Source organism: Pelophylax lessonae (assembly GCF_965119305.1).
Source record: "Pelophylax lessonae genome assembly, chromosome: 10".
NCBI lineage: Eukaryota > Metazoa > Chordata > Amphibia > Anura > Ranidae > Pelophylax > Pelophylax lessonae.
Window position 1 is genome coordinate 72,289,682 of NC_138777.1, and position 26,363 is coordinate 72,316,044.

General features: G+C 46.8%; 1 protein-coding gene across 1 annotated transcript in view; it reads right to left on the reverse strand.

Annotated features, from left to right (window-relative positions):
* LOC309565275 (protein phosphatase 1 regulatory subunit 12A-like) overlaps nucleotides 1-26,070 on the reverse strand; it is a 42,712-nt gene extending 16,642 nt beyond the window's left edge. Inside the window, exons 1-7 of the mRNA XM_082270169.1 lie at nucleotides 25,690-26,070; nucleotides 23,839-23,969; nucleotides 11,690-11,808; nucleotides 5,717-5,876; nucleotides 3,960-4,104; nucleotides 2,285-2,359; nucleotides 164-249 (exon numbers count right to left, since the gene is read on the reverse strand). Of these exons, the coding sequence (XP_082126295.1) occupies nucleotides 164-249; nucleotides 2,285-2,359; nucleotides 3,960-4,104; nucleotides 5,717-5,876; nucleotides 11,690-11,808; nucleotides 23,839-23,969; nucleotides 25,690-25,947 (974 nt within the window). The 5' untranslated portion in view covers nucleotides 25,948-26,070. The remainder of the gene's footprint in view (nucleotides 1-163; nucleotides 250-2,284; nucleotides 2,360-3,959; nucleotides 4,105-5,716; nucleotides 5,877-11,689; nucleotides 11,809-23,838; nucleotides 23,970-25,689) is intronic.
* Between the last annotated feature and the right edge of the window lie 293 nt (nucleotides 26,071-26,363).

Here is a 26,363-nt window from a genome sequence, read left to right on the forward strand (position 1 = left end):
TGACATCCACCACCTCCACCGTGACACACTGCATGACCCACATGTGGCCATCGCTTTCATGCAACACAATCATTGTGTAACACACAGCATTGCCGTCATGCCACACTGTCCATTCCAACACATTCTGCAGTCATCACTCCAAAACTGTATGGCAAGTACCGACCTTCTTGTTCTACTTGCTGCATTCTGGTTTGGGGGGGTTGTCTGGGTCATAATTTGTGGTGCAGTCTTCATTTTCTCCAAACGTAACTAGAACATATTGCAAAGAAGTAAGAAGCCAAGAACAAAATGATAAAAAGTGCCATTTAAATTAAACTCCGATAATGCCTTATATAAAGGAGTAACACATACAGTAATTACACGTCTTTGGAACACTTTCTGCAGTGAATGAAAAACATTTCCCATTCTATAAAGATATGTTATAGTGTAGTGTAGCGGAGTGCAACCCAGAGTTTAATAAACTGTCTATTTTAGGGTCCATGTACACTGCAACTTGTAAACGGCCGTTTAGGAGCAGTTGGGTGTTTTTTTCAGAAGCCCCTGAACCCTCCTCTGTTATCTTATCTGTCCATGTACACAGGGTCGTTTACAGTCATTTGCAGGCAGTTGAGTTCAGGGACGTTTTTTGGAAAGCAATTATTTGCGTTCGAACGTGTGTTTCCCGGCGTTTCAAATGCAAAAACGCGACCGAACGCGATGACCCGCGTTTAGCACTGGCGTTTTTCCATTTTAAAGGGTTATGATTTTTTTGACCTCTAGGAACGGTTTTAAACGCAAACGCCCGCTAAACACGGGTGCAAACACGGCACAACGAACGTTTTAACCACTTGCCGACCAGTCACTGGGACTGTACTGCGGCAAAGTGGCTCGATTCCGTCCAGCGACGTAGACCTATGCCGCTGGACTCCTCCCCCTGTAGGCGGCGCTCCCGCTGTTTTCAGTCACAGCGGGAGTTGGGCCAGGGGAGGAACGGCAGCGACCGCCACTGCTCTTCCTCGATCGTCGGGCGGATCTCCTAAGCGACAAACAGTGACAGATTGCAGGGTTCAGCATAGCTGAACATGCGATCTGTCCCTGTGTCACTCAGTCACCTCCCCCCACACACGTTAGTAAGCACCAGGCATACATTAACCCCTCCCTCTCCAATAAAATTAACCCCTTCCCTGTCAGTGTCATTTTTACAGTAACAGTGCATATTTATAGCACTGATTACTGTAGAAATGTCACTGGTACCCCCAAAAGTGTAAAAAATGTCAGTCAAGGGTCCAATCTGTCCGCCGCAATGTGGCAGTCCCGCAAAAAAACAAAAAAATTGCAGATCGCCGCCATTACTCGTTAAAAAAAAAAAAAAAAAAAAAAAAACACCAAAAATGACAGAAATCTTTCCCTTAGTCAGTAAACGCAATAACTTTTGCGCAAACCAATCAAAATACGCCTATTGTGATTTTCTTTTTTACCAAACATAGGTAGCAGAAAACAAATTGGCCAAAAATTTAAAAAAAAATAGATTTTTACATTTTTTGGGGGGGGGGGGGGGGATTTCATATAAAAAAAAATGTTAAAAATATTGTTATTTTTTTCAAAATAAACGCTCTTTTTTTGTTTATAGCGCAAAAAGTAAAAATTGCACAGGTGATCAAATACCACCAAAAGAAAGCTCTGTTTGTGGGGAAAAAAGGACGTAAATTTCGTTTAGGTACGGCATCCCACGACCGCGCAATTGTCAGTTAAAGTTGCACAGCGCCGAATCGCAAAAAGTGGCCCAGACAGCAAAATCCTCCTGTGGTTAAGTGGTTAAACATCCTAAAAAAAAAAAAAATTTCAGGCATTCAAGGGACTTTAAACAACGTCCCATGTACATGAAGCCTTAGGCTTGGGACAGACTAACGTCAATGTCCTTAAAAAGGATCTTGTATTCAGAGAATTATGCAGGCTGTCATGCTGGGTATCTTTCTGAAAATATCTGCCTGGTCGTTTCAGAACCTTCCGAGGTGACTAGCCTGGAGCAGTCATACAGCGAGTGAATGCCAAATTTCTGATCTTCATACTTGTTCTCGCTAAGTGACCCAAAGTAAGAAGCCAATGGATAAGCATTACAGCCAAGCACATGGACAATGTCCTCAAATAATCTTCAGCTGATTGAATATTTTTATCTCTGTAAATGTTACATTGTATGTAAACCAAGTTTTAGCAGCAGGTCCCTCAGAGGCAAGTCAATGTCAGAAAACCTAGTCCCACTGACAGGTAGAACTAAACCCCATGAATAGATCCAAAATCTTCTCACCGCACTCTGTTTGTTCTTCAGCTTCTCCAGCGCAGACTCTAAACCGTCATCTGCAACGTCAAAAGGAGTCTGACCCTACAAAAGTGGAAAGAGCTGTCTGAACAAAAACTGCAGAAAATTGAAAATTGGCTTAAAGCGTGCATCTAGAGTGCTAGATCTACTGGAAAGCAAGGCAGATAAACGCATTTATAAGGAGAATTGCCTATCTTGTACGTTTATGTGGGTTTTTGAAATGCTGGTAAATAGTTTTGTGATCTAAAAAATGTATTAGTAGAAGCTTCTTCAGCAAGGCATTAGGAAATGCAATGGTGTATAATAAATACACTTTATCTTTTAGCAGTTTAGTGAAAGGACATCGCTTATGCTTGTTATTGGCCTTTGCACTTTGATCTCAGTTTTATTAAATGCAGGCGTCCATTTACACATTTATTGCCAACTGTAGATAACTTTAGACAGTTGTAGACAAACTCCAATGATCATGAGAAAGTGCTCAACACTGCATTGCAGGGTGAAACAGATCTTTTAAAACTACCTGCTTAGGCATAACAGGACAAACAGGTGACAAAGACTAACTAAAGTTCATTATTTCACTGCCCTGCCCTACAATTTCAAACCTGTCTCAGGTAGAGTTGTGCATTAAAATGTATTTAAATTCAAACACAAAATTATAATAGATTGCATCTTACCTGTCCTTAGATAAAATACCTGCATTTTTCTTCCTTCCCTCTCTATATACCAACACATTTACCAGTACCTGGGAGACTCACTCCATAGTATCCGCAGAGGCGCAAAGTTCTCACTCACCTTATTTGAACTTTTAATATATTACCCATGCTACATCTCTATTACATGGTTGGCAAGGGATTTGTAGTTTACAGTTTAGAAGGCTGCTAAAATTGATTTCTTTTCAATTCACAGCAAGTGACAAAAGACAAGGTAAACATGCATTTTCTGTACTTGCAGAAAATATACCAAGCCTGAAATTGAAAAACAAATGCAGCCAAGTCTAAAGCCCTGTACTCATGGGCCGAATGTCGGAAAACAATGGCCGATTAACAAAAACAAAAAAAACGGCAGACATTGGACCCGTGTGTATGTCGGTCTGTCCGACAGGAGCCAGCCGTTTGGTCGGCTTCTGTCAGACGTGCATGCTGGAAAAGCAGCATCTGACCGACTCTCGATCAGCACTCTCAGCCAATAGTAGGGAGCGGTGATCGCAGTGTTCTGGCGGGAAGGGGGTCTGAACACAACAGCTCAGTGGGAGAGATCGCTGAACATACCTGCATAGTTAGTACAGCGGCTCTGATCAGAGATTACAGGTTTTTTTTTCGTTCAACCCGCGGGGTTCACACGAAAAAAAAAAAAAAAAAACTGTGTATCCGGGGATTAGGATGGGTAAGCTGTAATAAACTAAATTTTTGTTACTGGGTTTAGATATACTTTTAAGACGTGAGAAAAAAGGGCAACAATGGTTCACAATATTGCAGAAGTAAGAGGAAAATAGAAAAAGCATGCAAGGCAAAAGCACCAAAGACATGGCAGACGCAGCCAGAAGGGCGCCTAGACCTGACGCACATTGGATGTATACTGCATAGGTGTACAGAAGCAGCCATGGCTGAGCCGAGGAAGAAAAAGCAGCCAGTGTATAGTGTGAGGAGACCGCTGACCCCCTCACCACTTTGCTGACAGCCTCCATGTCACAGAGAGCCTCAGACAAGAGTCGGCAAGCTTCCTCTTGGCCCCAATGAGCAGCACCATGAAGAGGTGTCCATCCGTCAAAGTCACGGGAGTCCACATCAAACCCCAACTGGAGGAGCAGCCTAAGACAGATAAGAAGAATGAGCTGAGCTAGACATCGGAGATACATACACAAGTTAAAAAAATAAGACCAAACACAGGCTGGGTCATAATGGAAAACTGGATGAACAGATATACTGATAATATAAAACGTCATTTCCCAGCACAGAATATTCCCTAAAAGAAAACTCTAGGTAAAAATAAAAGTCAGTAGCAAATTGTTTAATGCAAAAACAACTATTTTAAATATGACCGGTGAATACTATTAACCAGAGTCTGTTTTCAGTACTAAGGCAATGTTCTGCAACATTTTCAGCCTGCTGGAGGAAATTAATTTGGTCTTCAATAAAATCCTGCTTCTATCAGTGGTAGTCAAACACTACCCATTGCACACAATGCAGTTCAGAAGGTTCCATAGTGCATCTCTTTCAAGCTCTATACAAGAAACGGGCTTTAAAATTTTGACACATTGGTATAAGGTCCCTATGGCCCTTCACAAAGTCTTTCCACACACATCCTTTCAATGTTGGCACTGTTCTCGGCATGAGGTTACTTATCTTCATGTGTTTTGGAGTAGTTTGGTTTTGAAAACCTTCTGGACTCGGGTCCGGGCCTAATATTTAAAACTTGTGTGATGATCCTGCAGCATATCTGCTCAATTTGACACCCAAGTCACCCAAGTGTTATAAACACTTGCTCACAATTCAGCTACTTAACGCTGCCAAGGTCTGCCTTCTGCTTTTCTGGAAGCAGTCTATGGCTCCCCCCATTCAGTTTTTGGCTAGGTAAGATTGGATACATTTACAGAATGGAGGACATCCTCACCTCTGCAAATGGTAGATAATAAATATTTCATAAAACCTGGTTTTACTGGACAGAATATACTTTCTCTTCCAGTTGTGGTAGGCTTGGACCCCTCACCTCTACCGGCTATGTTCCCTTATTTTTGGAGTTGCGACATATCTGTAAATGGAACGCTTCCCCCACTTGGAAGATATTTTGTGCAGAGGGTGCCCGTTTTGGATTTGGCAGACAAACCTTCAATTGTGTTTCCTCTTTCATCTACCTTCATATCCCCTTTTTTTTTTTTTTTTTCTGTTATTCTTGACTCCGACTTCAGCTGCACAACGGGGTCTCAATAGCAAGGAGAGACTAACCTTGACCATGTTGACCCTTTTATATATGCACTATATCCATTCATTTGTATACATACGGATTTCGCTCTCTCCTTGTGTCTTGTTTGCCTATTACTAATGTTGAGATCTTACCCTCTAATGTGGTGACATTTGTTTTCTCCGTTTCCTTTTTTAAGCATATTGTATTTTGCTAAAAATTCTAAATAAAGAATTAAAAAAAAAAAAAAAAGAGTCCATAGTGCACACAATGAAGGTCCAGATTCCCAGTGCCCACAATGCAGTTCATTTCAACCGCAGCCCTTACCCAAATCTGTACAAAGTTCTAACTGTAAAACTTGACTCGGGGACAGCAAACCAATTCATCATTAGTACTAGAATATTATATGATTTACCATAAATTGTAATCTTCTCTGACAAATAAAAAAAATAAATAAAAAAATTTTCTCCATCCTTGTCTCTACCACCTGTCTCCTTAGAGTACATTTCAGTGATGTCTCACCTAATGACCTCAGTGTAGCCCTTTGCAGCAGCTACATGTAGAGGAGTAGCTCCAGTGGTTGGCTGTCGGACATCCTCAAATTTTCCATTGTTCAACCAACGCCTTGCATCTCTCAGCATCAGCTCCTCTTCCTCCCTCTTTGCAGCATCTAGATCCACACCTAAACAAATGGAATGTCAGTCATAGGATCAATTACTGGCTGACCACATTGCAGTATGTGCATCCACTTGCCATGGGCAATATAATGTTAGCATGTATGTGAGATTATTAAAAATTAAAATGAAAGCTATCCTAAAAATATTCATCAGCGCTGGTATGATGACATAATTCTTAATCTACGGTACACTTATTAAAAGTGGGTCCCAGTTTGTTTTAGCACAGATACTTCAGAATGGAAAACACCTACCCTGCACCCCTTGTTTGCTGGCTGAGCCTTTTAAATCAGATGCGTCTTTCAACTAGGGTGCAAAACTCAGGTAAACTGATTTCTATTTAAATAAATTATCATTTAGACATCCAGGCTGACTCACTCCTCAATCCCGAAGTGAAAGCATACAGTAATCCTACTGAGCAATGTTAACCCTAAAATATTTTATGCGACTTTCCGCCTAATGATGTGCACCGAGGATTTTTAGCTTAAGGGGGTGGGGGGGGGGGGGGGTTCGGGTGTAAATGTAGGTAAAGAAGAACCCAAAGATCACTGTGGCTGAGCTCCAGAGATGCAGTCAGGAGATGGGAGAAAGTTGTAGAAAGTCAACCATCACTGCAGCACTCCACCAGTTGGGGCTTTATGGCAGAGTGGCCCGACGGAAGCCTCTCCTCAAGACACATGAAAGCCCGCATGGAGTTTGCTAAAAAACACCTGAAGGACTCCAAGATGGTGAGAAATAAGATTCTCTGGTCTGATGAGACCAAAATAGAACTTTTTGGCCTTAATTCTAAGCGGTATGTGTGGAGAAAACCAGGCACTGCTCATCACCTGTCCAATACAGTCCCAACAGTGAAGGATGGTGGTGGCAGTATCATGCTGTGGGGGTGTTTTTCAGCTGCAGGGACAGGACAACTGGTTGCAATCAAGGGAAAGATGAATGCGGCCAAGTACAGGGATATCCTGGACAAAAACCTTCTCCAGAGTGCTCTGGACCTCAGACTGGGCCGAAGGTTTACCTTCCAACAGGACAATGACCCTAAGCACACAGCTAAAATAACGAAGGAGTGGCTTCACAACAACTCCGTGACTGTTCTTGAATGGCCCAGCCAGAGCCCTGACTTAAACCCAATTGAGCATCTCTGGAGAGACCTAAAAATGGCTGTCCACCAACGTTTACCATCCAACCTGACAGAACTGGAGAGGATCTGCAAGGAGGAATGGCAGAGGATCCCCAAATCCAGGTGTGAAAGACTTGTTGCATCTTTCCCAAAAAGACTCCTGGCTGTATTAGATCAAAAGGGGGCTTCTACTAAATACTGAGCAAAGGGTCTGAATACTTAGGACCATGTGATATTTCAGTTTTTCTTTTTTAATAAATCTGCAACAATGTCAACAATTCTGTGTTTTTCTGTCAGTATGGGGTGCTATGTGTACATTCATGAGGAAGAAAAATGAACCTAAATGATTTTAGCAAATGGCTGCAATATAACAAAGAGTGAAAAATTTAAGGGGGTCTGAATACTTTCCGCACCCACTGTGTGTATATATATATATATATATATATATATATATATACATACATACATACATATACACATACACACACACATATATATATATATATATATATATATATATATATATATATATATATATATATATATATATATATATATATATATATATATATATATATATATATATATATATATATATATATATATATACATATATATACATACATACACACACACACACACACACACACGTGTAATCCTGCACTAGAGTCCAAGCCCCCTAAGCAAGCCTGTGCTGAGGACGCCTCCCCTTCCGGAAGGGCTGGCATCCGTGGAGATAACCGTCCAGTACAGGATGAGAAAGATTTTCCCTGTTGAAGTGTCAGAGCGCAAAGCCACCTCTAGAGACTGTGGATCCTTGACCCATTTCACCAGAATCTCTTTAGCAGAGATCTTGTGTGGAACTGTGCAAACAGACCACCTCGAGGGTGGGCACCATCAGGTCCAGCACGCACATGTAAGCCCGAAGGGATGACCATCTGCTGAACAACAGAAGCTGAATTGCCTCCTGCAATATCTAGAGTTTTTCCTGAGGCCGAGTCCAGAGTCAGACCCAGATAAGCCAGTTTTTGTGGACAGAATCCTTAAGCAGACTCCTGAATTTTCAGGATCCCACGAACTCCCTCAGAGTTTGCAGAGCAATCTCCAGTAGTCCATCAGAGCAGTCGGAGACTTCACACTCAGAAGAAGATCATCCAGGTACCCCAGTACTGCGATCCCCTGCTGACTCAAACAATGCCAGCACCGGGGCCAACAATCCTGTGAAGACCAGAGGTGCGGAGATGAGACCAAAGGTCAGCGCCACAAACTGATAATGCTTCTCTTCCACAGCAAAACGGAGGAAGTGCTGGCAGCCAGCACATATTAGAATGTGCAGGTAGGCGTCCTTGATGTCGATAGAAGAGAGAAGAAATCCCCCTGATGCAGGGACGCCACTACTATGTGAATGGACTCCAATGCGAAACGTCTGTACTCGCACAAAGCAGCTTAGCGCCTGGAGGACCAGAATTGGATGTACCTTCATGTCCTTCCTGGAGACTGTAAAGAGGTTTGAGTAAAAAATCCTTGAAAATGTTCTGAAGTCGGAACCGGAACAATCATGCCTTGAAATAACAAGTCTTGCACTGCCCAAAAGGGACCCCATAAGTGATCTGGGGACAAATGCAAGTTGGAAGGGAAAAAAAAATTCCGGAGAACAAGACCGAACTCGATCTTGTAGCTTGACCGAATAAGTTCGTAGACTCACTTGCCCTCTACCAGAGCGGTCCATGGATCCGGAAACCAACAAAGACGTCCCCCCACCCTAAATACGGATGAGGGTGCCCCTTCATGCAGAGGCAGCCTTGTCCATAGGTCTGGAAGAGCCCGCTCGTGGCTTGCCAGACCAGGTCCTCATGGAGCCTTTGTTGGAGGCCCTGACTTTTGATCCCTTGTCTTGGGATCCTGAAAGACGAAGTGGCCGCTTAGGAATCGAGGAGAATGGCCCACGTCTACGACGGGGCTCCTTGCCCTTGGTAGTATGCAGAAGAAGTGTACTCTTCCCCCCGTGAGACCCTTAACAATGTCATCCAAAGAAGCTCCAAACAGGCAATCCCCTACAAGAGGGAGATCAGATAAGGCCTTCTTAGAAGTCTAGTCCGCAGGTCAGCATTTCAGCCAGACAATACGCCGAAGGACCAATGCTGATACAGACAGCCTAGAAATCAAAAAGGAGCCTTATCCAAAGAGGCATCACAGACAAACTGTAGCCCCTGGACCAACCGGTCCGCCAGCCCCGCAAAGACAGGGGGAAGCTATTCTCCCTCTAGGTCCCGGCGTAAAAGCTTAGAGAATGCGACACCAGGGCATTAGTAATTACCGGCCTAATTGCCGAACCAGCCACAGCGCACATATGGCAGGCCAGAGCATCTTCCCTCCTATTAGCTAGACCTGTAAAGGTCGGGGACTCCTCATCGGGGATGATGGTAACTCAATTTGACCTGGAAACCGGCGAGTCCACCTACAGGTGGGACCGTCCACCTTTTACGCAGTAAATCCTCATAAGGATACCGCACACTGCGTTTTGGACAACCCCACTGTTTTGTGACAATGTTGTCAAGGGAAGCGGAAAGAGGAACACCCTCGCCGCTTTGGAGAGCCTGTGGGTGCCAAAAAGAACTAGGGCCTCCGACGTGGCATCAGCCGCGACCTCCATTCAAGTTTCACGCACTGCCATAAACAGCGCATCCACCAGCGCCTATTCAAGCGCAGCTAGAAGAGCAAAGGAATCATCCTCACTATCTGAGCACTCCGGGTACATGGGCGCAGACCCAGTAGGGTCTCCATAAACTGAGCTTACCCTAAAAACATAACAATCAGGGGAGGCCGCCGACTGTGATCCCGCAAAGGGGACGCTGACCAAGGTTCCACAAATGGACCACCCATTGGACCCCGCCAACAACTGGGGGGGAGGGGGGGGGGAAAAAATCGCCCTCTGAGCCCTCTATAGAGGACATAATAGGACACAGTCCTCTTAAAAGGGGGCCACCCGCCGTGAGGCAAACTCGCAGGCAGGGTACCCTCGCTAAAACAAGGCAGGTGCCACAATAATGGGGCAAGACCGTTATTATATTATTAGTATTAATGAAGCGCCCCCCACAGCACCATTCGGTCCAAGGGAGGTGCCAAGCTGACCATATAGCCCAGCAGGCTGCAAGCCGCGGCCTAAATTTTTGTGGGGGCCCAGCCGCAATTGCACGGATCCTCAGCCTGGCAGATGCAAAAGGGAGAGTGGGGGCTTCAGCTACACAAACTAGGGTAGCCCCTCCCAACAGCAGCGCCCGACTCGACCGCATGGCCTAGCAGGCCCCAAGCCGCAGCCTAAAATTTTGAGGGCGCCAGGACACGAGCCCCGGCGGAGCCGACCACCCAGGGGCAGGGGAAGGGAAGGCGGATGCCCAAACGGGAGGTAGTGGCTTCAGCCATCCTCACAGTGGCCGGCTCACATAGGTTCCGACGAATAGGACGCAAAGCCGTGGCCTAAATCTTTGACAGGATCCGGCCGCGTGAGGAGCATACCTGTGGATGGTAAAAACATCCGCTCCCCCAGCCCAGCAACTGCCGCAGGGAGACCAGAGGACATCCCTGCCCTAGTCACCAACCCCCAGGTGGCAGGGAACCCTGCATAACCCCCCGCTGCGCACCAGGAAAACCCGGTCAGCAGCCCCACAGTGACTGAAATTTTAGAGGGGCTAGGGGGAAGGGAGGGGAACCCGGGGGGGGGGGCTGTCCGACCGTCCCAGGGAGGGGCCCATGTCCATCCCAAAACCCTCCAGGGGTAGTTGGAGGACAAGTACTTACCACACCAGGTCCAGACAGGACAGGAAACGGTGCGACTCAGGCCGAAGCCAGTTCATATGAGTCCTCACCAGACGTTTTAACTCGCAGGCCAGGCCCCGTCCATTAGGGCTATGTTGCAGCCGACCTAGCCCGAAGCTGCGGTCTGCAGGCGCTCAGTGGCCGGACTGGGGGAACCCTAAGGATCTAGATTATCCAGTTCGTCGCCCAGTCCGGCACTTGATTGTAGTTCTCACAGGAACAAAATAATAAAAGAGGAAAAGAAAATTCCATTTAAAGTATACTCCCTGGGACTGCCCATAGGCGAAGTCAAGTTTTTTCCTGCTTAGTGTCCTACTCCTGAAGGGGGTAGTATAACCCAATAGTTAAGAAGAATCAGGAGTTGTGTCCGTCAATGAACAAAAGAGAAATTCGATTTTTTAAATTTTTTTTTTGGATAGGTTTTATAGCAGAAAGTAAAAAATATTGTCTATGTTTATAGCGCAAAAGAAACCAAAAAAAAAAAAAATGCAGAGGTGATCAAATATCACCAAAAGAAAGCTCTATTTGTGGGGGGGGAGGGGAAGGACAAAAATTTGACTTGGGTATAGCATGAGTTAAAGTAACGCAGTGCCAGATAGCAAAATGGCCTGGTCAGGAAGGGGGGGGGGGGTGAATGTCCTGGAGCTGAAGTAGATAAAGCATTAATTTACATTTATAAGATAACTGACAAAGCTGATCTACGTGCATATGTACAAGTTTACATACATGCATGTTGAAAGGTCTCTGGAATCTAAAGTAGAGGTCCATAGTGTACATCAAGCATCTTTAACAAACGTAAAACCTGATTTTGCTGACGTTCCCATTTTTGCTCCATTACTTTTGACAATAGAGGTGTCTGTATACCTCCATTTGAAGGTGGACACTTACCTTGCTTTTTAACCTCGCTCTTCAGCAGCTTCTCCATAGCACTCTCATGGGCCACATCCAGGGGAAGTTCACCTTCGCTATTTGCAATGGAAACACTGGCGCCCTTTGAGATCAAGTACCTGTCCAAAGAGTACAATCACAGTGGACAACAAAGCCATGTGTAAAGACGCAAACAAATTTCAGAAGAAAGTGAAATATCTGAACTGGTGACAGCAGTGGAAGACAGGCAACATCTGCAGTTGGGATAAACAACTTCGAACTTGTTAGTAAGCGAAAGTAAACTGCTTATGTTAACTAAAACAGATGGTATCGAGGAAAGTTTTCATGCTTTGATCATTACATGTGGTTCATAAGTGTTCTCAAACTATGCAAAAACATATCAAGTAAGGAACTTTGGCATTTCTCTGGTGTTAATAGATCGGAACATGGTTGTTCGTTTATGTATTCTGGCACTGAAATTATAAAGAGTGTAAGGGCAGAACTGTAGACCAATTTGGTTCGTTTTGGGTGGCGCAAGTCTACGTTTGACCCCCCCCCCAAGAGGGACATGTTCCCCTACCAATACCCATGTCTTAAGTTGTACTTCCTGGATCCTCTCTGGAGGTCGCTCTCTGTGTGTTCCTATGGATAATCCACTAGGGGGCTTACGACACCTGCTTTTTGAGGTCATGGAGTTTGCCCAACTCCACCCATAAAACAAAGAGTTCCATTTTAACCAGTACACAGGCTGATTTACAAAATCTGGAGCTAGGAGGACATAAGCAGTCAAGCCATTGCCCACAACGACCAAATTCTTGTTATACTTGGAATGTAGAGCCTCTGATAGGCAACAGATTCTGTTTTGTTCTAGTTTCCCTATATCAGATGAACTGCGTCTGACTGTTGGGGCATAAATGAGGAATAATCCTCTTATTTTTGGGAAATGTGACGGAATGAGGCATGCAAATACCTCTTTTCTAAGAGGCTTTACTGAGCTATGCACTGATTCAAAGAGCTTTTAGCAGTTTGGAAAAAATGGTTTTAAAGTTTTAGGCTTTATTTGCACTAAACCCCAGTAGTTCTGGACGTGCATTTGGCTGTTGGGGTGTATAGAAATGATTTGCATGCGGTCTTGAAATGAGGAAAAATTCTCAGGTTTTGGGGCTTGTTTACGCATGCATTATCACTCTGAAGATCGATCTGAGATGGCTTTCAGAAGGTGTTTGACAAGCAGCAAGGAGGAGTTATGCCGTCTCCTCGCCGCTTGTTTTAAACCCTAAAAGCCTGCAGCACCATGTCGCAACCGTATGCATTGCAGGAATATGCGTAATCATTTTTGTGACCAGCATATGGGTATAACCCCCGGGGCAAGAGAAGAAGAGACAGTGAGTGAAGAAGAGACGGCCAGAAAAAAGGAAGGGAGAGAAGTAGAAAAAATGCCCTCTCCTTCTCTGACCCGCTCTTCTTCTCTCACCCTTCCTCTTTTTCACTTTTCTCTGGCCCTGTCTACTTCATTCACTGTCTCATCCCCCCCAACCAAAGTGTTAACTGGGCCTTATGGCTCGTTTCCACTGAGCTTTCTGGTATGGTTCGGTTCGGCACGGTACACTATTTAACCACTTAAGCCCCGGAAGATTTTACCCCCTTCCTGACCAGGGCCTATTTTGCGATTCGGCACTGCGTGACTTTAACGGACAATTGCGCGGTCATGCGACGCTGTACCTAAACGAATTTGAAGTCCTTTTTTTCCCACAAACAGAGCTTTCTTTTGGTGGTATTTGATCACCTGTGCGATTTTTTGATCATGCGCTATAAACAAAAAAATAGCGTCAATTTTGCAAAAATAACAAAATTTTTCACAAAAAAAAAAATGTAAAAAAATCAAAATTTTTTAACATTTTCGGCCAATTTGTTTTATGCTACATATGTTTAGTAAAAAAAAAAAAAAAAAAAAAAAAAAAAAAAAAAAAAAATCGCAAAAAGCGTATTTTGATTGGTTTGCGCAAAAGTTATCGCGTTTACTAACAAAGGGAAAGATTTTTGTCATTTTTATTGTTTTTTTTTTTTTAACGAGTAATGGCACCGATCTGCGATTTTTTTTGCGGGACTGCGACATTGCAGCGGACAGATCGGACACTTGACTGACATTTTTGACACTTTTGGGGTTACCAGTGACATTACTGCAGTAATCATGCTATACATATGCAGTGTTACTGTAAAATGACACTGGTAGTTAAGGGGTTAACTTTTTTTGAGAGGAGGGGTGGTGTGTGTCCCTAGGGGCGTGATTCTAACTGTGATTGGCTGTGGCTTGAGGTGTAGGAACAGTGATCAATGGTCCTACATAGTAGAACCGTATGATCACTGTTCCTACACAGGGGAGAATGACAGGCGGCTTGTTTACATCAGCCGCCTGCCTTTCTCCCGCTGTCACGGACGACCGTGAGTAAGCGGCGGACATTGGGTCCGCCGCTCACACGCGCGGGGGGGGGGTCTGTGACTGCGCGGGAGCGCGCCTCCAGCGGCGCACGAGCTCGCTCCCCATAGCCTTACAGGCTAGTGACGTACCGGTACGTCACTTTGCCTGTGAGGGGCTGACGCCGCAGTTTGCGGCGGTCGGCAAGTGGTTAAGCCATTTCCATTGTGAATGGTACCCCAATTCCGAACCGTACCACTTTTTTGGGACCCTTTCGTTGGGGTACCAAGCACATTAGTACCGTACCAACAGGGTGGAGCTACACTCTGCAGAACTTTGATTGGTTGACAGAGAATAGTCTATCACAGCTTCCCTGCTACACCACGCCTATCATGAAAGGGTACTATTGGCAGTAGAAACGCAAGGTGTACCGTACTGAACAGAACCGTACCGAACAGAACCGTACCGAACAGAACTGAACTGAACTATACAGTACTGAACCGAACTATACAGTACTGAACCGAACCATACAGTACTGAACCGAACCATACAGTACTGAACCGAACCATACAGTACTGAACCGAACCATACAGTACTGAACCGAACCATACCGTACCACTCAGTGGAAACTAGGCATTAGTGTGCTACACATGGATTCTGTTGGGAGGGCTTTTAGATGGCTTTAGTCTTCTCACCATAAACTGTATGGGTTTATGTCTACATCACCCTTTCTCAACTTTTTTACACCAGAGAAGCTCCCAATATAATGTTCATTTTCGGGGGAATCCTTACTAAAACCAGTTAATTGGGGCTTAATGGCAAAAAGCTTCTTATATTAATGGTCAGTAGGAATAATTTTCCCTTTTGCTGTCATGTTGCTGGCTTTGCCAAGTGATTTTGGTCCTAGAATTATCTAGGCCCCATCAGGTGGGAGGTCAATGCAACCTCTGGAGGAACCTTAGCTTTCCACAGAACCCTGGTTGAGACTAGCTACAGAAATATAAATTGGAAGCCTTGAGTACAATAACCAATCAGATCCTTCCTATCGTTCCCCAACATTTGCTTAAAAAACGACAGCTGGTGTCTGACTGGCTTCTATGAGTAACCCGGGCACTTGTTACTCGAATACATCAGTCCTCCACACAATAATATTCATATTAAAATTATCCAAATCTGTGGATGGAAGTTCTTTAGTTCTGCTTCAGGTTATTTGGCCTAGTTACAAATGCTGGAAGAGGAAAGTGGGAGGTGTTGTCCACAGCAGCCAATGGCATGTATGCTCTCATTTAACAAGTAACATCCAGAAAAGGAGACTTCCTGTGTTTCCTAAAGCAATCAGTCAGATTCTATTTGTTATAGTGATAGCTAGAAATGACAGCAACATTCTGATTGGCTGCCAAGTGTCACACCTCCACTTTACCTAGTTTAATACATCAGTCCTACAACATCAGTAAAGTGTTACATTATTATGTTACATAGTTTTATCTCTGGTTTAACCTCTTCCCAACCAAGAAACGCATGTATGCTACGACAGGATAAATGGGCTTTAACCCCCAGCCACCACAGATATGCATCCACAGAGGCCTGAGGTGCATTCATGGAGCGCTCCCAGCATACAAGCCAAGCTAGCTGTGACAGATCTCCGTCATGGTTTCTAATAGGGAGCCAGCAGGACAGACTCCCAATCATGTGACTGCAGTGAGAGCCACAGTGGTCACTTGTTCCGGAAGCCACCCGGCCTCCCTGCATTAAAGCCCAAATGTAAAAGGGCCATGGGGGGGGGGGGAGGGGGGGTGGTATGAAGAGATAAAGTAAACCTGTAATGGAGTAAAAATAAATCAAATAAACACTGCAGCTGCATAGCAGGCACTTTCTGGCTTTGGTCCTAGCAGTCACTACAGTCCCAAAGACGCTGTGTAAATAGTGACGTATTTTAATGTCAGCATTTGCATATAGGAAGGCACGCTTCTACAATCCCAAATGCTTGCATATGGAGCACTTCACTTCATAGATCCCTATCACCAGGCTTAAAAATAACAGAAAATCCTAAAATTAGAGCCATCATCGTAAAAATAAAGTCTCCCACTCAGGGCACTTTTTCCAGTCAACGCACACCAGGGCGATTTGAATAGCGGGAGGAATCGCCCACAATTCTGCCCACGATTCAGAATCGCGGTAAACATTTCTCAATGGCACCCCAAACGTGGTGCGATTTTTCTGCCACTGTAATGCAACAAACCCCACAAACAAAATTACTTCCTGTTGTGTCTAAGTAACAAAAAGTAAAAAGATATAAATTGGAAAAGGGTGTTTTTTTTTTTTCCCTCAAACTACATCAGCCATATGCATACAGTATATGCGGCAGCATTGTAGTGGGCTTTAAGGCCGTGCTGCCAAATACATTGTATGTATACTGCTGCAGTTTCATGCTGGGCCGTGCTCACTGGGCACCCCCCCCTGCACTGCGACCACACTCACTCAGCGCCCTCCCCCCAGGACTGCACTTACTCAGTGACCCTCCCCGGCACTGTGACTGCGCTCACTCGGCGCCCCCAGCACTGCAACTGGGCTCACTTAGCGCCCACCCCCCCGGCACTGTGACTGCGCTTATTTAGCAACTCTCCCTGACACTGTGACTCCGCTCAGCTCGGCACACCCAGCACTGCGACCGCCCTCACTAAGCCCCCCCCCCCAGCACTGTGGCTGTGCTCACTCAGCACCCTCCCCCCCCCCCCCCCAGCACTGCGACTGCCCTCACTAAGCATCCCCCAGCACTGCAACCGCCCACGCTCAAAGCCCCCCCAGCACTGTGACCGGGCTCACTCAGCACCCCCTCCCATGGCACTGTGACTGGGCTCACCCAGCGCTCCCCTCCCCCCAGCACTGTGACTGGGCTCACCCAGCATCCCCCCAGCACTGCGACTGCCCTCACTCAGCACCCCCCCCAGCAATGCGACTGCCCTCACTCAAGCCCCCCCCCCCAGCACTGACCGCCCACACTCAGTGACCCCCCCCCCAGCAGTGTAACCGCCCTCACCCAGCGCCCCCCTCCCCCGGCACTGTGACCGGGCTCACCCAGCACCCCCCTCCCCCGGCACTGTGACCGGGCTCACCCAGCGACCCCCTCCCCCGGCACTGTGACCGGGCTCACCCAGCGACCCCCTCCCCCCGGCACTGTGACCGGGCTCACCCAGCGACCCCCTCCCCCCGGCACTGTGACCGGGGCTCACCCAGCGACCCCCTCCCCCCGGCACTGTGACCGGGGCTCACCCAGCGACCCCCTCCCCCTGGCACTGTGACCGGGGCTCACCCAGCGACCCCCTCCCCCTGGCACTGTGACCGGGGCTCACCCAGCGACCCCCTCCCCCCGGCACTGTGACCGGGGCTCACCCAGCGACCCCCTCCCCCCGGCACTGTGACCGGGGCTCACCCAGCGACCCCCTCCCCCCGGCACTGTGACCGGGCTCACCCAGCGACCCCCTCCCCCCGGCACTGTGACCGGGCTCACCCAGCGACCCCCTCCCCCCGGCACTGTGACCGGGCTCACCCAGCGACCCCCTCCCCCAGCACTGTGACCGGGCTCACCCAGCGACCCCCTCCCCCGGCACTGTGACCGGGCTCACCCAGCGACCCCCTCCCCCGGCACTGTGACTGGGCTCACCCAGCGACCCCCTCCCCTGGCACTGTGACTGGGCTCACCCAGCGACCCCCTCCCCCAGCACTGTGACTGGGCTCACCCAGCGACCCCTCCCCCAGCACTGTGACTGGGCTCACCCAGCGACCCCCTCCCCAGCACTGTGACTGGGCTCACCCAGCGCCCCCCTCCCCCAGCACTGTGACTGGGCTCACCCAGCGACCCCCTCCCCAAACACTGACTGGGCTCACCCAGCGACCCCTCCCCCAACACTGCGACTGAGCTCACCCAGCGCCCCCCTCCCCCAAAACTGTGACTGGGCTCACCCAACGCCCCCCTCCCAGCACTGTGACCACCCTCACTCAGCGCCCCCAGCACTGCAACCACCCTCACTCAAACCCCCCTCACCCTGCACTGGGACTGCCCTCACTCACTGCAACTGCCCTCACTCAGAGCCCCCCCCCCCCCCCGCAACTGTGCTACCTCTACCCCCCCCCCCTCTCCCCCCCAAGCACTGTGACCGATCTAACCTGGTGCCCCCAGGTCAGGTCAACTACAGATTTCAATCACTGTTTACAAAGGGAATGCGGTAGGACAGGCTCATGATCATATCAATCACTATGACTGCCAATTGCTATGATCACGTGATTGAGTAGTCCAGGAATGGCCTCCAGCGTTACGAGTCCCTTAAAGGGCTAGTGGGAGGCATTTAATATGTTAAAGCTTATATGAGATTTTTAACTATGACGTTTACATATACTTTCAGGTACTATGAAGTATCAGGCGGTACTTTCTATGCAGCTACATAGTTACTATGTTTTATTTGACCTCAAAACAGGTTTCCTATATACAAACTCCACAAGGAAAAAACGGTGTATACAATTATGTGAGCAAAGTAATACAGAAGCCATTAGACCACCAGTGACAGGATGAGAGATGTTTGGCTCCAGCCTAATGACACAAAAAGGTCTAAAAAATCCCTGTAATTAGCAGATCACTCGGCCTGTAAAGGGTGTTGTTGACAGTAAATGACTTCAAATACCAGGCCGTCATAGGCCTGTGAAGATGTCAGCCATGCACCCCGGTATAACCTGTTACAACCACATACCAGCAATCAACTATGTCATAACTGACATTCCCTCCTACATTTTACCTTTAAATACTTTATTTGCAAGAAACATTACCACGCCACAGCGCACCTTGCCAATCATTTTTAAATTGCACCCTGCCTCACAACAACGTATTGCAGTGCATTGTGCAGAATGTAGAAGAACCTGTAAAGTGTAGCTAAAGGCAAAACTTTTTTTTTTTAGATTTTGATAGCATAGTGAGGGGTAAGAAACACTGTCCAGTTTTATTGCTGTGTGCATCACCGTCACCCATTGTCCTGATCACCAATATCACCAGGAATTAAATAGAAGGTAAATCTAAAAATCTGAGGTAAATTTTTTCTTGTTCCCATGACAACTGCCTAAGAATGGATTTCCCTCACACTGGAAAGATTTCCTCTCACTTCCTGTTGAGTCTACCAGACAGGAAGGGGAAAAAAAAAATCGCCCCATTTTGACACAGAGGCTGCATTTACACCTCAGCATTTTAAACCGCCGGCAGATTTGCCGCTAATTCAAAGCGCTCAGGTGTGAAGGTTAAATCGCAGAATGGACATTTGAGATGCCATTCATTTAAATAGCATCTAAAATGGTGGTGCAGTTCTGGTGCGATAAATAGCGCAGCAATCGCATCATATTAAGCCTGTCGCCCCAAAAAATTGCAGGAGCTACTTTTGGGCGACATGCTTCACATGACGCGGCTTGCAGCGACTGCAGCACGATTTATCGCAGCAGAACTGCACCACAATTTTAGGTGCCATTTAAATGAATGGCATCTCAAATGTGCATGCTGCGATTTATCATTCACACCTAAGCGCTTTGAATTAGCAGCAATGTGCATGCTGCGATTTGTCATTCACACCTGGGCACGCTGAAGCTGCAGGCAGAATCACAGCAAATCTGCCCACGATTCAAAAACGCTGAGGTGTGAATAGCGTGATAGTTGGGATACATTTTCCCTCACATACAAGATGTACACCCCTGTCAGCTGCCTTTGCCGCTTAAGTGGGAGCGGTTCAGGAGTGGTAAAAAAAAGCGTTTTAGCTGAATGTTTTTAGCACTCCCCAAATGCAAAATGTAAACAAGGCCTAACCCTATTCTACCCAGAATAGAGCAGATAGTGAGCGGCAAAAAAGCGGCTCAACCGGTTGCAAGTGTAAACAAGGCCTCATTCTCCCCTACTCTACCCAAAATGGAAGTTTGGGATTTAGAGAAACTTTAAACATATGCATGTACATGGACCATTACGTTCGGTAAGCCATTTAGGCTGAGCTCACATGTATGCAAATTTGATGCATTTTTAACCGCATGCAATTCACATGCCAAGTGACTGTCTTTCAATGGAGACGGTTCACACATGTCCGGGGAGACTGTAAAGGGTCCTGTGCATTTTATGGGTCCAGTTCAGGTGTGAATTCAGGAAAAAATGTTTCACCTGAATTGCACCTTAACCAGTAAAGAGAAAGGCCCCAGACTCCGGACTGCAAACCATAGCCGGACACGTGTGAACCCGGCCTTATTTGAATGCGCAGCCTAACGCAACGTGCCCCAAAGCCTGAAATTGCATTCATTAAAGCGCACAGCTTTGTGGCGGGAAAGGGCCTTTAGGCTTTTACAATATTTGAAGTTTCATGTTGCAGAATTTAGAACAATTTTTTGGTAATATGACCCAAAAAGCAGCAGAATGAAAAATCTGGCTTTTATAAAGTTAAAGGTAAACAGCCAAAACAAAGAAGCTACCAACCGACGAAGCAATAAAATGTCCACCAACACGTGCTAACGGCAGAAACAGACTTGGAGCCCATCCAAGCCCTGGCCCCATCCCCCGCAGCCCACAACGCAATGCTGGCGTCTTCATGGGTTACTGACATGCGCAGTTTGCATTGTTGGACCCGGCAGCCATGCCACAAAGCTTGATTGGGGCTGCATGTTGATGAACCATCCTGCAGTGCCTGTCCTTAATTATTTAAGTGCAGTAATAAATGCTGATTTCTGATTGGTTAACATGAGCTTTATGATGGTGTTTCTGCATGATGACAAAGCAACCCTGTGCTGGTAGAATTGCTGAGTTCTCCAAAAATGCTATCTGCCTGGTAGTTGCGCTCATCTTCTGGCATAGCTACATTCCTTGATTCAGAAAAGGCATGAGATCGAAAGGGTTTAGATCCTAATCTGAAGCCACCGGGAAGCAGTCCCTGTAGCGGGCCAATTGCACTGTTGCGGGCCAATTACGGTAGCGGGCCAATCACGGTAGCGGGCCAATCACGGTAGCGGGCCAATCGCACTGTAGCAGGCCAATCGCATTGTAGCGGGCCAATCGCACCATAGCAAGCCAATCGCACCGTAGCAAGCCAATCACAAGCAACCAAGGCATTCAATACCACCTATTGCCCCTGGCTGCACACGATTGGTCCAATACATTGACAGCTTCCTGTTGGGCTCACTCATTGGGGTTCTGACTGGGATCCCCAAACCTATCACTACCTAATCTATCCAATCTATCTGTATTTAATCAAGCAGGGCCTTGCTTCACACACTTGTTCATAGATCTAAAGGCGATTTGCGAAATCAGATGGTAGCATGCATGGTAAACCTCAAAGTAAAAAGCTAACCACAAACGTAACAATCTAAGTGTGCAATTTCCATTGGATCTACTAACAAGTGTGTAGTGCCGGATTGGATACAGATTGATAGGATAGATTAGGTGTGTACTCCTCATTTTAGATTTACCAAAACGATATAATAGATGTATAGAGATTGTACAATCAGATTGTATAGTGTAAGGCCACCATTAGGCTGACCACACACTGTACAATCTCCTTTAGATCTACCTACAAGTAGTGCAAAGGCCTGCCTGGTTGGACAGATGAATTGAAGATTTTCAATAGATCCACGCATTACTTTGGATCCACCAAAACTACGTAGACTGTTCAAAGATTGTATGATCAGATTGCAACATGTAAGATAAGCTGGCCATACATTATACAATTATTCAATTTCCCTCAGATTTACCATCAGCTATGTAGTGCAAGGGCCTTTCTGATTGCATACAAATTGAAAGTGTTTAGGTTTGACCTCATATTATGTCGTTTTGGTAAATCTAAAAGAAAAATTGTATAATGCATGGCCAGCTTTAATCTTATGCTACACCTTGCAATCAAATTGTACAAACTCTTGGATCTACCAACAAGTATGTAGTATGAGGGCTTACTTATTTGGACACAAATTAATTTGATAGTTTAGATAGGTCCTCAAATTACAGAGAACTGGCAGATCTAAAGGCAATAGTAGTATGGAGATTGTAATGTGCGTGGTGAGCCTTAAGCTGGATACACACTATCCAACTTTTGTGGTTAGATTTCCTTCAGATTTACCTTTTATATGTAGTGCAAGGGCCTACCAGATTGCATACAAATTGAAAGTGTTTAGGTTTGACCTCATATTGTATGGTTTTGGTAAGTCTAAAAGGAAAAAGTCTTCAGAAAATCTTATAGTGTGTATGGCCCATTAGGGTCATCATAAAAGTTACAATTTGTCTGTACTGTGTAATACAAGGACCTACCTAATCTATTTAATCTATTTGTATCCAATCATGCAGGCCCTTGTACTACATAGTTGTTGGTGGATCTTAAGAAGATTGTACAATTAGATTGTAATGTATATTGTGAACTTTAGAGCCAAGCGACTGCCAGGGAACTAGCATTTTCAGAAGGAGATGTTAGCAATGGATGCCTCCATACTGCTATCACTCCATATATCTATAAATTCATACTTTATGTTTTAGCCCACGTTCACACAGAATCCGACTTCCCTTAAAGTCGCACGATTTTAAAGAGGCGGGTCAGTGCGACTCGGCTGACATCTGTGCGACTTCAGGCTGCATTCACATGTCAGCGTATTGATCGCGGGCAAAATCACCGCGATTCCGCCCGCGATCCGGAAATCATTGCAAATCGCAGGACGCCTGTGCGTTGCCCGTGATTTGCAATAGCACCCCAAAGGCTGTGCGATGTTGCCTCGATTTTCGCCTGCCGAATCGCGGTAACATTGCGCAAAAAAAAAAATCGCGGGACGCATTAAGCCCAAAAAAGTACAAGAGCTTCTTTGGAGCGTAATGCGTCCCGCAATTTTCTTTGTGCGATGTTACCGCAAATCGGCAGGCGGAAGTCGTGGCAACATCGCTCAGCGTTTGGGGTGCTATTGCAAATCACGTCGTCCCGCCGATTTGCAATGATTTCCGGATCGCGGGCGGAATCGTGGTGATTCTGCCCGCGATCAATACGCTGACATGTGAATGCAGCCTGAAGTCGCACAGATGTCAGCCAAGTCGCACCTGAAGTCGCACTGACTTGCCTCTTTGAAATCGTGCGACTTTAAGGGAAGTCAGATTCTGTGTGAACGTGGGCTAAAAATTAAAGTACGAATTTAAAGAAATCTGGAGTGAGAGCAGTATAGAGGCATCCATTGCTAACATCTCCTTCTAAAAATGCTAGTTCCCTGGCAGTCACGTGGCTCTAAAGCTCACCATATACATTACAATCTTCTCAAGATCCACCAACAACTATGTAGTACAAGGGCCTGCATGATTGGATACCGATTGATTAGGTAGGTCCTTATATTATCGCAAAAACTGCCAAATCGAAGTCACGCCGTTTTGAACAGTTACATTGCCGACAATAGAGTGCGACTTGGACCTGTCAAATCGCAAGGCAAGTCGCACAGGTGTGAACGGGGGGTCTAAAGGCAGAAAGCGATCAAACAACCAAATGGCAATGGTCTATCCCTGAACCAACCTAACTGCTGGATAAATCCCTTCTAGAGCTCGTCATTACTCGCTGAACAAGCCCGACTTACACTGAGAACTAGGAATGCACACACCCAGCCCACAAGGGGTTAATCCCGTCTGACAAGCTTCTGGACGTATATGGAAGAGTTAAGGAGGCCACAAAAGAAAAACCTGGATATGGGTATACAATAGAGAATTGGGGGGGCGCCGTTACCCCAGACTCACTGTGCAATGGGCACAAAGCCACAGGACGCGGCCGCATGGAGTGGGGTCCACCCCTCGTTATCCTGTTGGTTGACGGTGGCTCCATTTTCAACCAGAAACTGAACCATGTCCATATTCTCATCAATACAAGCCTGGGGGAGAGAAAAATGACCAAGAGTGGAATATCGAGAGAAGACACATAGCAAGCAATACAAATAGCATATGAATAAAAGTAGCCGGTGGATGAGGAACATTTCAGCTAAACACTAAAAAATGTCAGAGGGACGAGGAATGCAAAGATCTGAAGTCTTCTGCTAGCGGAGAAAAGTGTGTGATCTCCTCTAGCAGCTGACTATGAAAGGATAAAACGTTCGTCTAGAAGTTATTGGAGGTGTAACTGTGTGATGTGGTGCCGGCGGCGGCTGAACGCTACCAGATATGGAGATATGGGATAGTTATGGGGGCCTAGTACCAAGGACACATGGTGATAGGACAGAGGATCTCGTCATCTCGGGGTCGTTTTATCAATGCCGATTTAAAAATACTGGAAGGTGAAGGTTCCAAAAGAAATGGAGAATCCCAGACTGGCCATATACTAGCAGATTTTCCCATTTAATGTCAGCATTGCAGATCATATGGGGAACATAGAGGAACTAAGGGGGGATTTTTTTCGGCATGGTGGAAAGTCTTTCCAACCAGGTCACTATTTGGAAGCCCACTGACAGCTCCATTGGATTTCCATCCCAGGAGGGTCAGATCTCCATTCCAGGGACAAGATTATCTATTAACCGACTAAGGCTGACCATACAACTTAAGATTCCTCTTGTTCAACAAAATCCACACTAAACCGTATGGATGGGGAATCTTCCATTGCCAGCTCCTGCACACGGCAACTGTGGCTGTCAGAATACCTGGACAGTGACCGTGTCTGAATGGAGAGTCAATGATCGGCCGACTTTTTCTTGCCTGGCTCCTTTGAAATCTCAAAGTTTGTTACTGTCGGGAGGGCCACCAACACCTCAAATTTTGCCAAATTTCTAGGTGTGTATGGCCAGCTCTAGGTGGGTCCCATGATGGGTTCACCGGCACTTGGGGGATCAGTAAACTCCCTCAATGTAGAAGAGACCCCCCCTAAAATTGATGGGACAGAGGGTCTCTGGAGTCATCTAGATTGATCGATCGATACAGACCACCCAATAATTGATGGGACAGAGGGTCTCTGGAGTCATCTAGATTGATTGATCAATACAGACCACCCAATAATTGATGGGACAGAGGGTCTCTGGAGTCATCTAGATTGATCAGATTCGGATCGATCGATCGATCGATCCAGATCACCCAATAATTGATGGGACAGAGGGTCTCTGGAGTCATCTAGATTGATCGATCGATACAGACCACCCAATAATTGATGGGACAGAGGGTCTCTGTAGTCATCTAGATTGATCGGATTCGGATCGATCGATCGATACAGACCACCCAATAATTGTTGGGACAGAGGATCTCTGGAGTCATCTAGATTGATCGGATGGATGGATGGATTGATCGATACAGACCACCCAATAATTGATAGGACAGAGGGTCTCTGGAGTCATCTAGATTGATCGATCAATCGATACGTGTGAGTGCCATAACAGATCCCGGCAATCTGTAACTATCGAGGGATCAAAGTCTTGTCCTGCTGGGACTGTTGGTTCCTCGATGGCACAGTGAAGGGTTACAAGACATTCTGATTCTTGTAGTCCACCAAACGTAACCTCAACTGCACCGCCCATACAGGTCAGGATCGGATTGTAGGGATGAGACCCCCCCAAAATCTGCTCCCCCAAATTCCAATCCACCCCCCATTCCCAGGATGAAGGTCCCCCCTACCTGGTGCAGAGCTGTCAGCCCGTCCACGTTGGTGCCATTGATCGGGGCTCCGGCCGCCAGCAGCTCCCGAACCTCCTCCCGGTCTCCAGCCGAACAGGCGGCCATGAAGACGGCTCCCTGGGCGAAGCGGACCCGGGGCGGCCGGCGGGAGCTGCCGAGCTTCAGACATTGCTCCGTCTCCCAGACACCCCACCGGCTCAACTGATCCCTTCTCTTCTCCTTAGCCGAGTCCGAGCGGCCACGATCATCCGCCGCCATCTTCCGAGTCCTGCCCGGGGACAGGCGGGAGGAGGGGACCGGGAGAGGCCAGCAGAGGGAGGGAGAGAGGAGAGGCCGGGGGAGGAGACCGGAGGATGGCGGAGGGAGAGAGGAGAGGCCGGGGGAGGAGACCGGAGGATGGCGGGGGGAGAGAGGAGAGGCCGGGGGAGGAGACCGGAGGATGGCGGGGGGAGCTGTCACTGGAGGATGCTGCACACCAATCCTTCTATTAGTTACATGGAAGGGTTTGACCCCCTGGGAAGGGGATTTTTCTTTGGGAGAATAATAAAATATAATATTGGAGGGGAAATCATCCAATAGGGTGACCTGATCTGGTGACAACGGTCCCCATTCACCCTGGAGCGTAGCCAGACCAATTTTAGGGGAAGCTGTCACTGGAGGATGCTCCACACCAA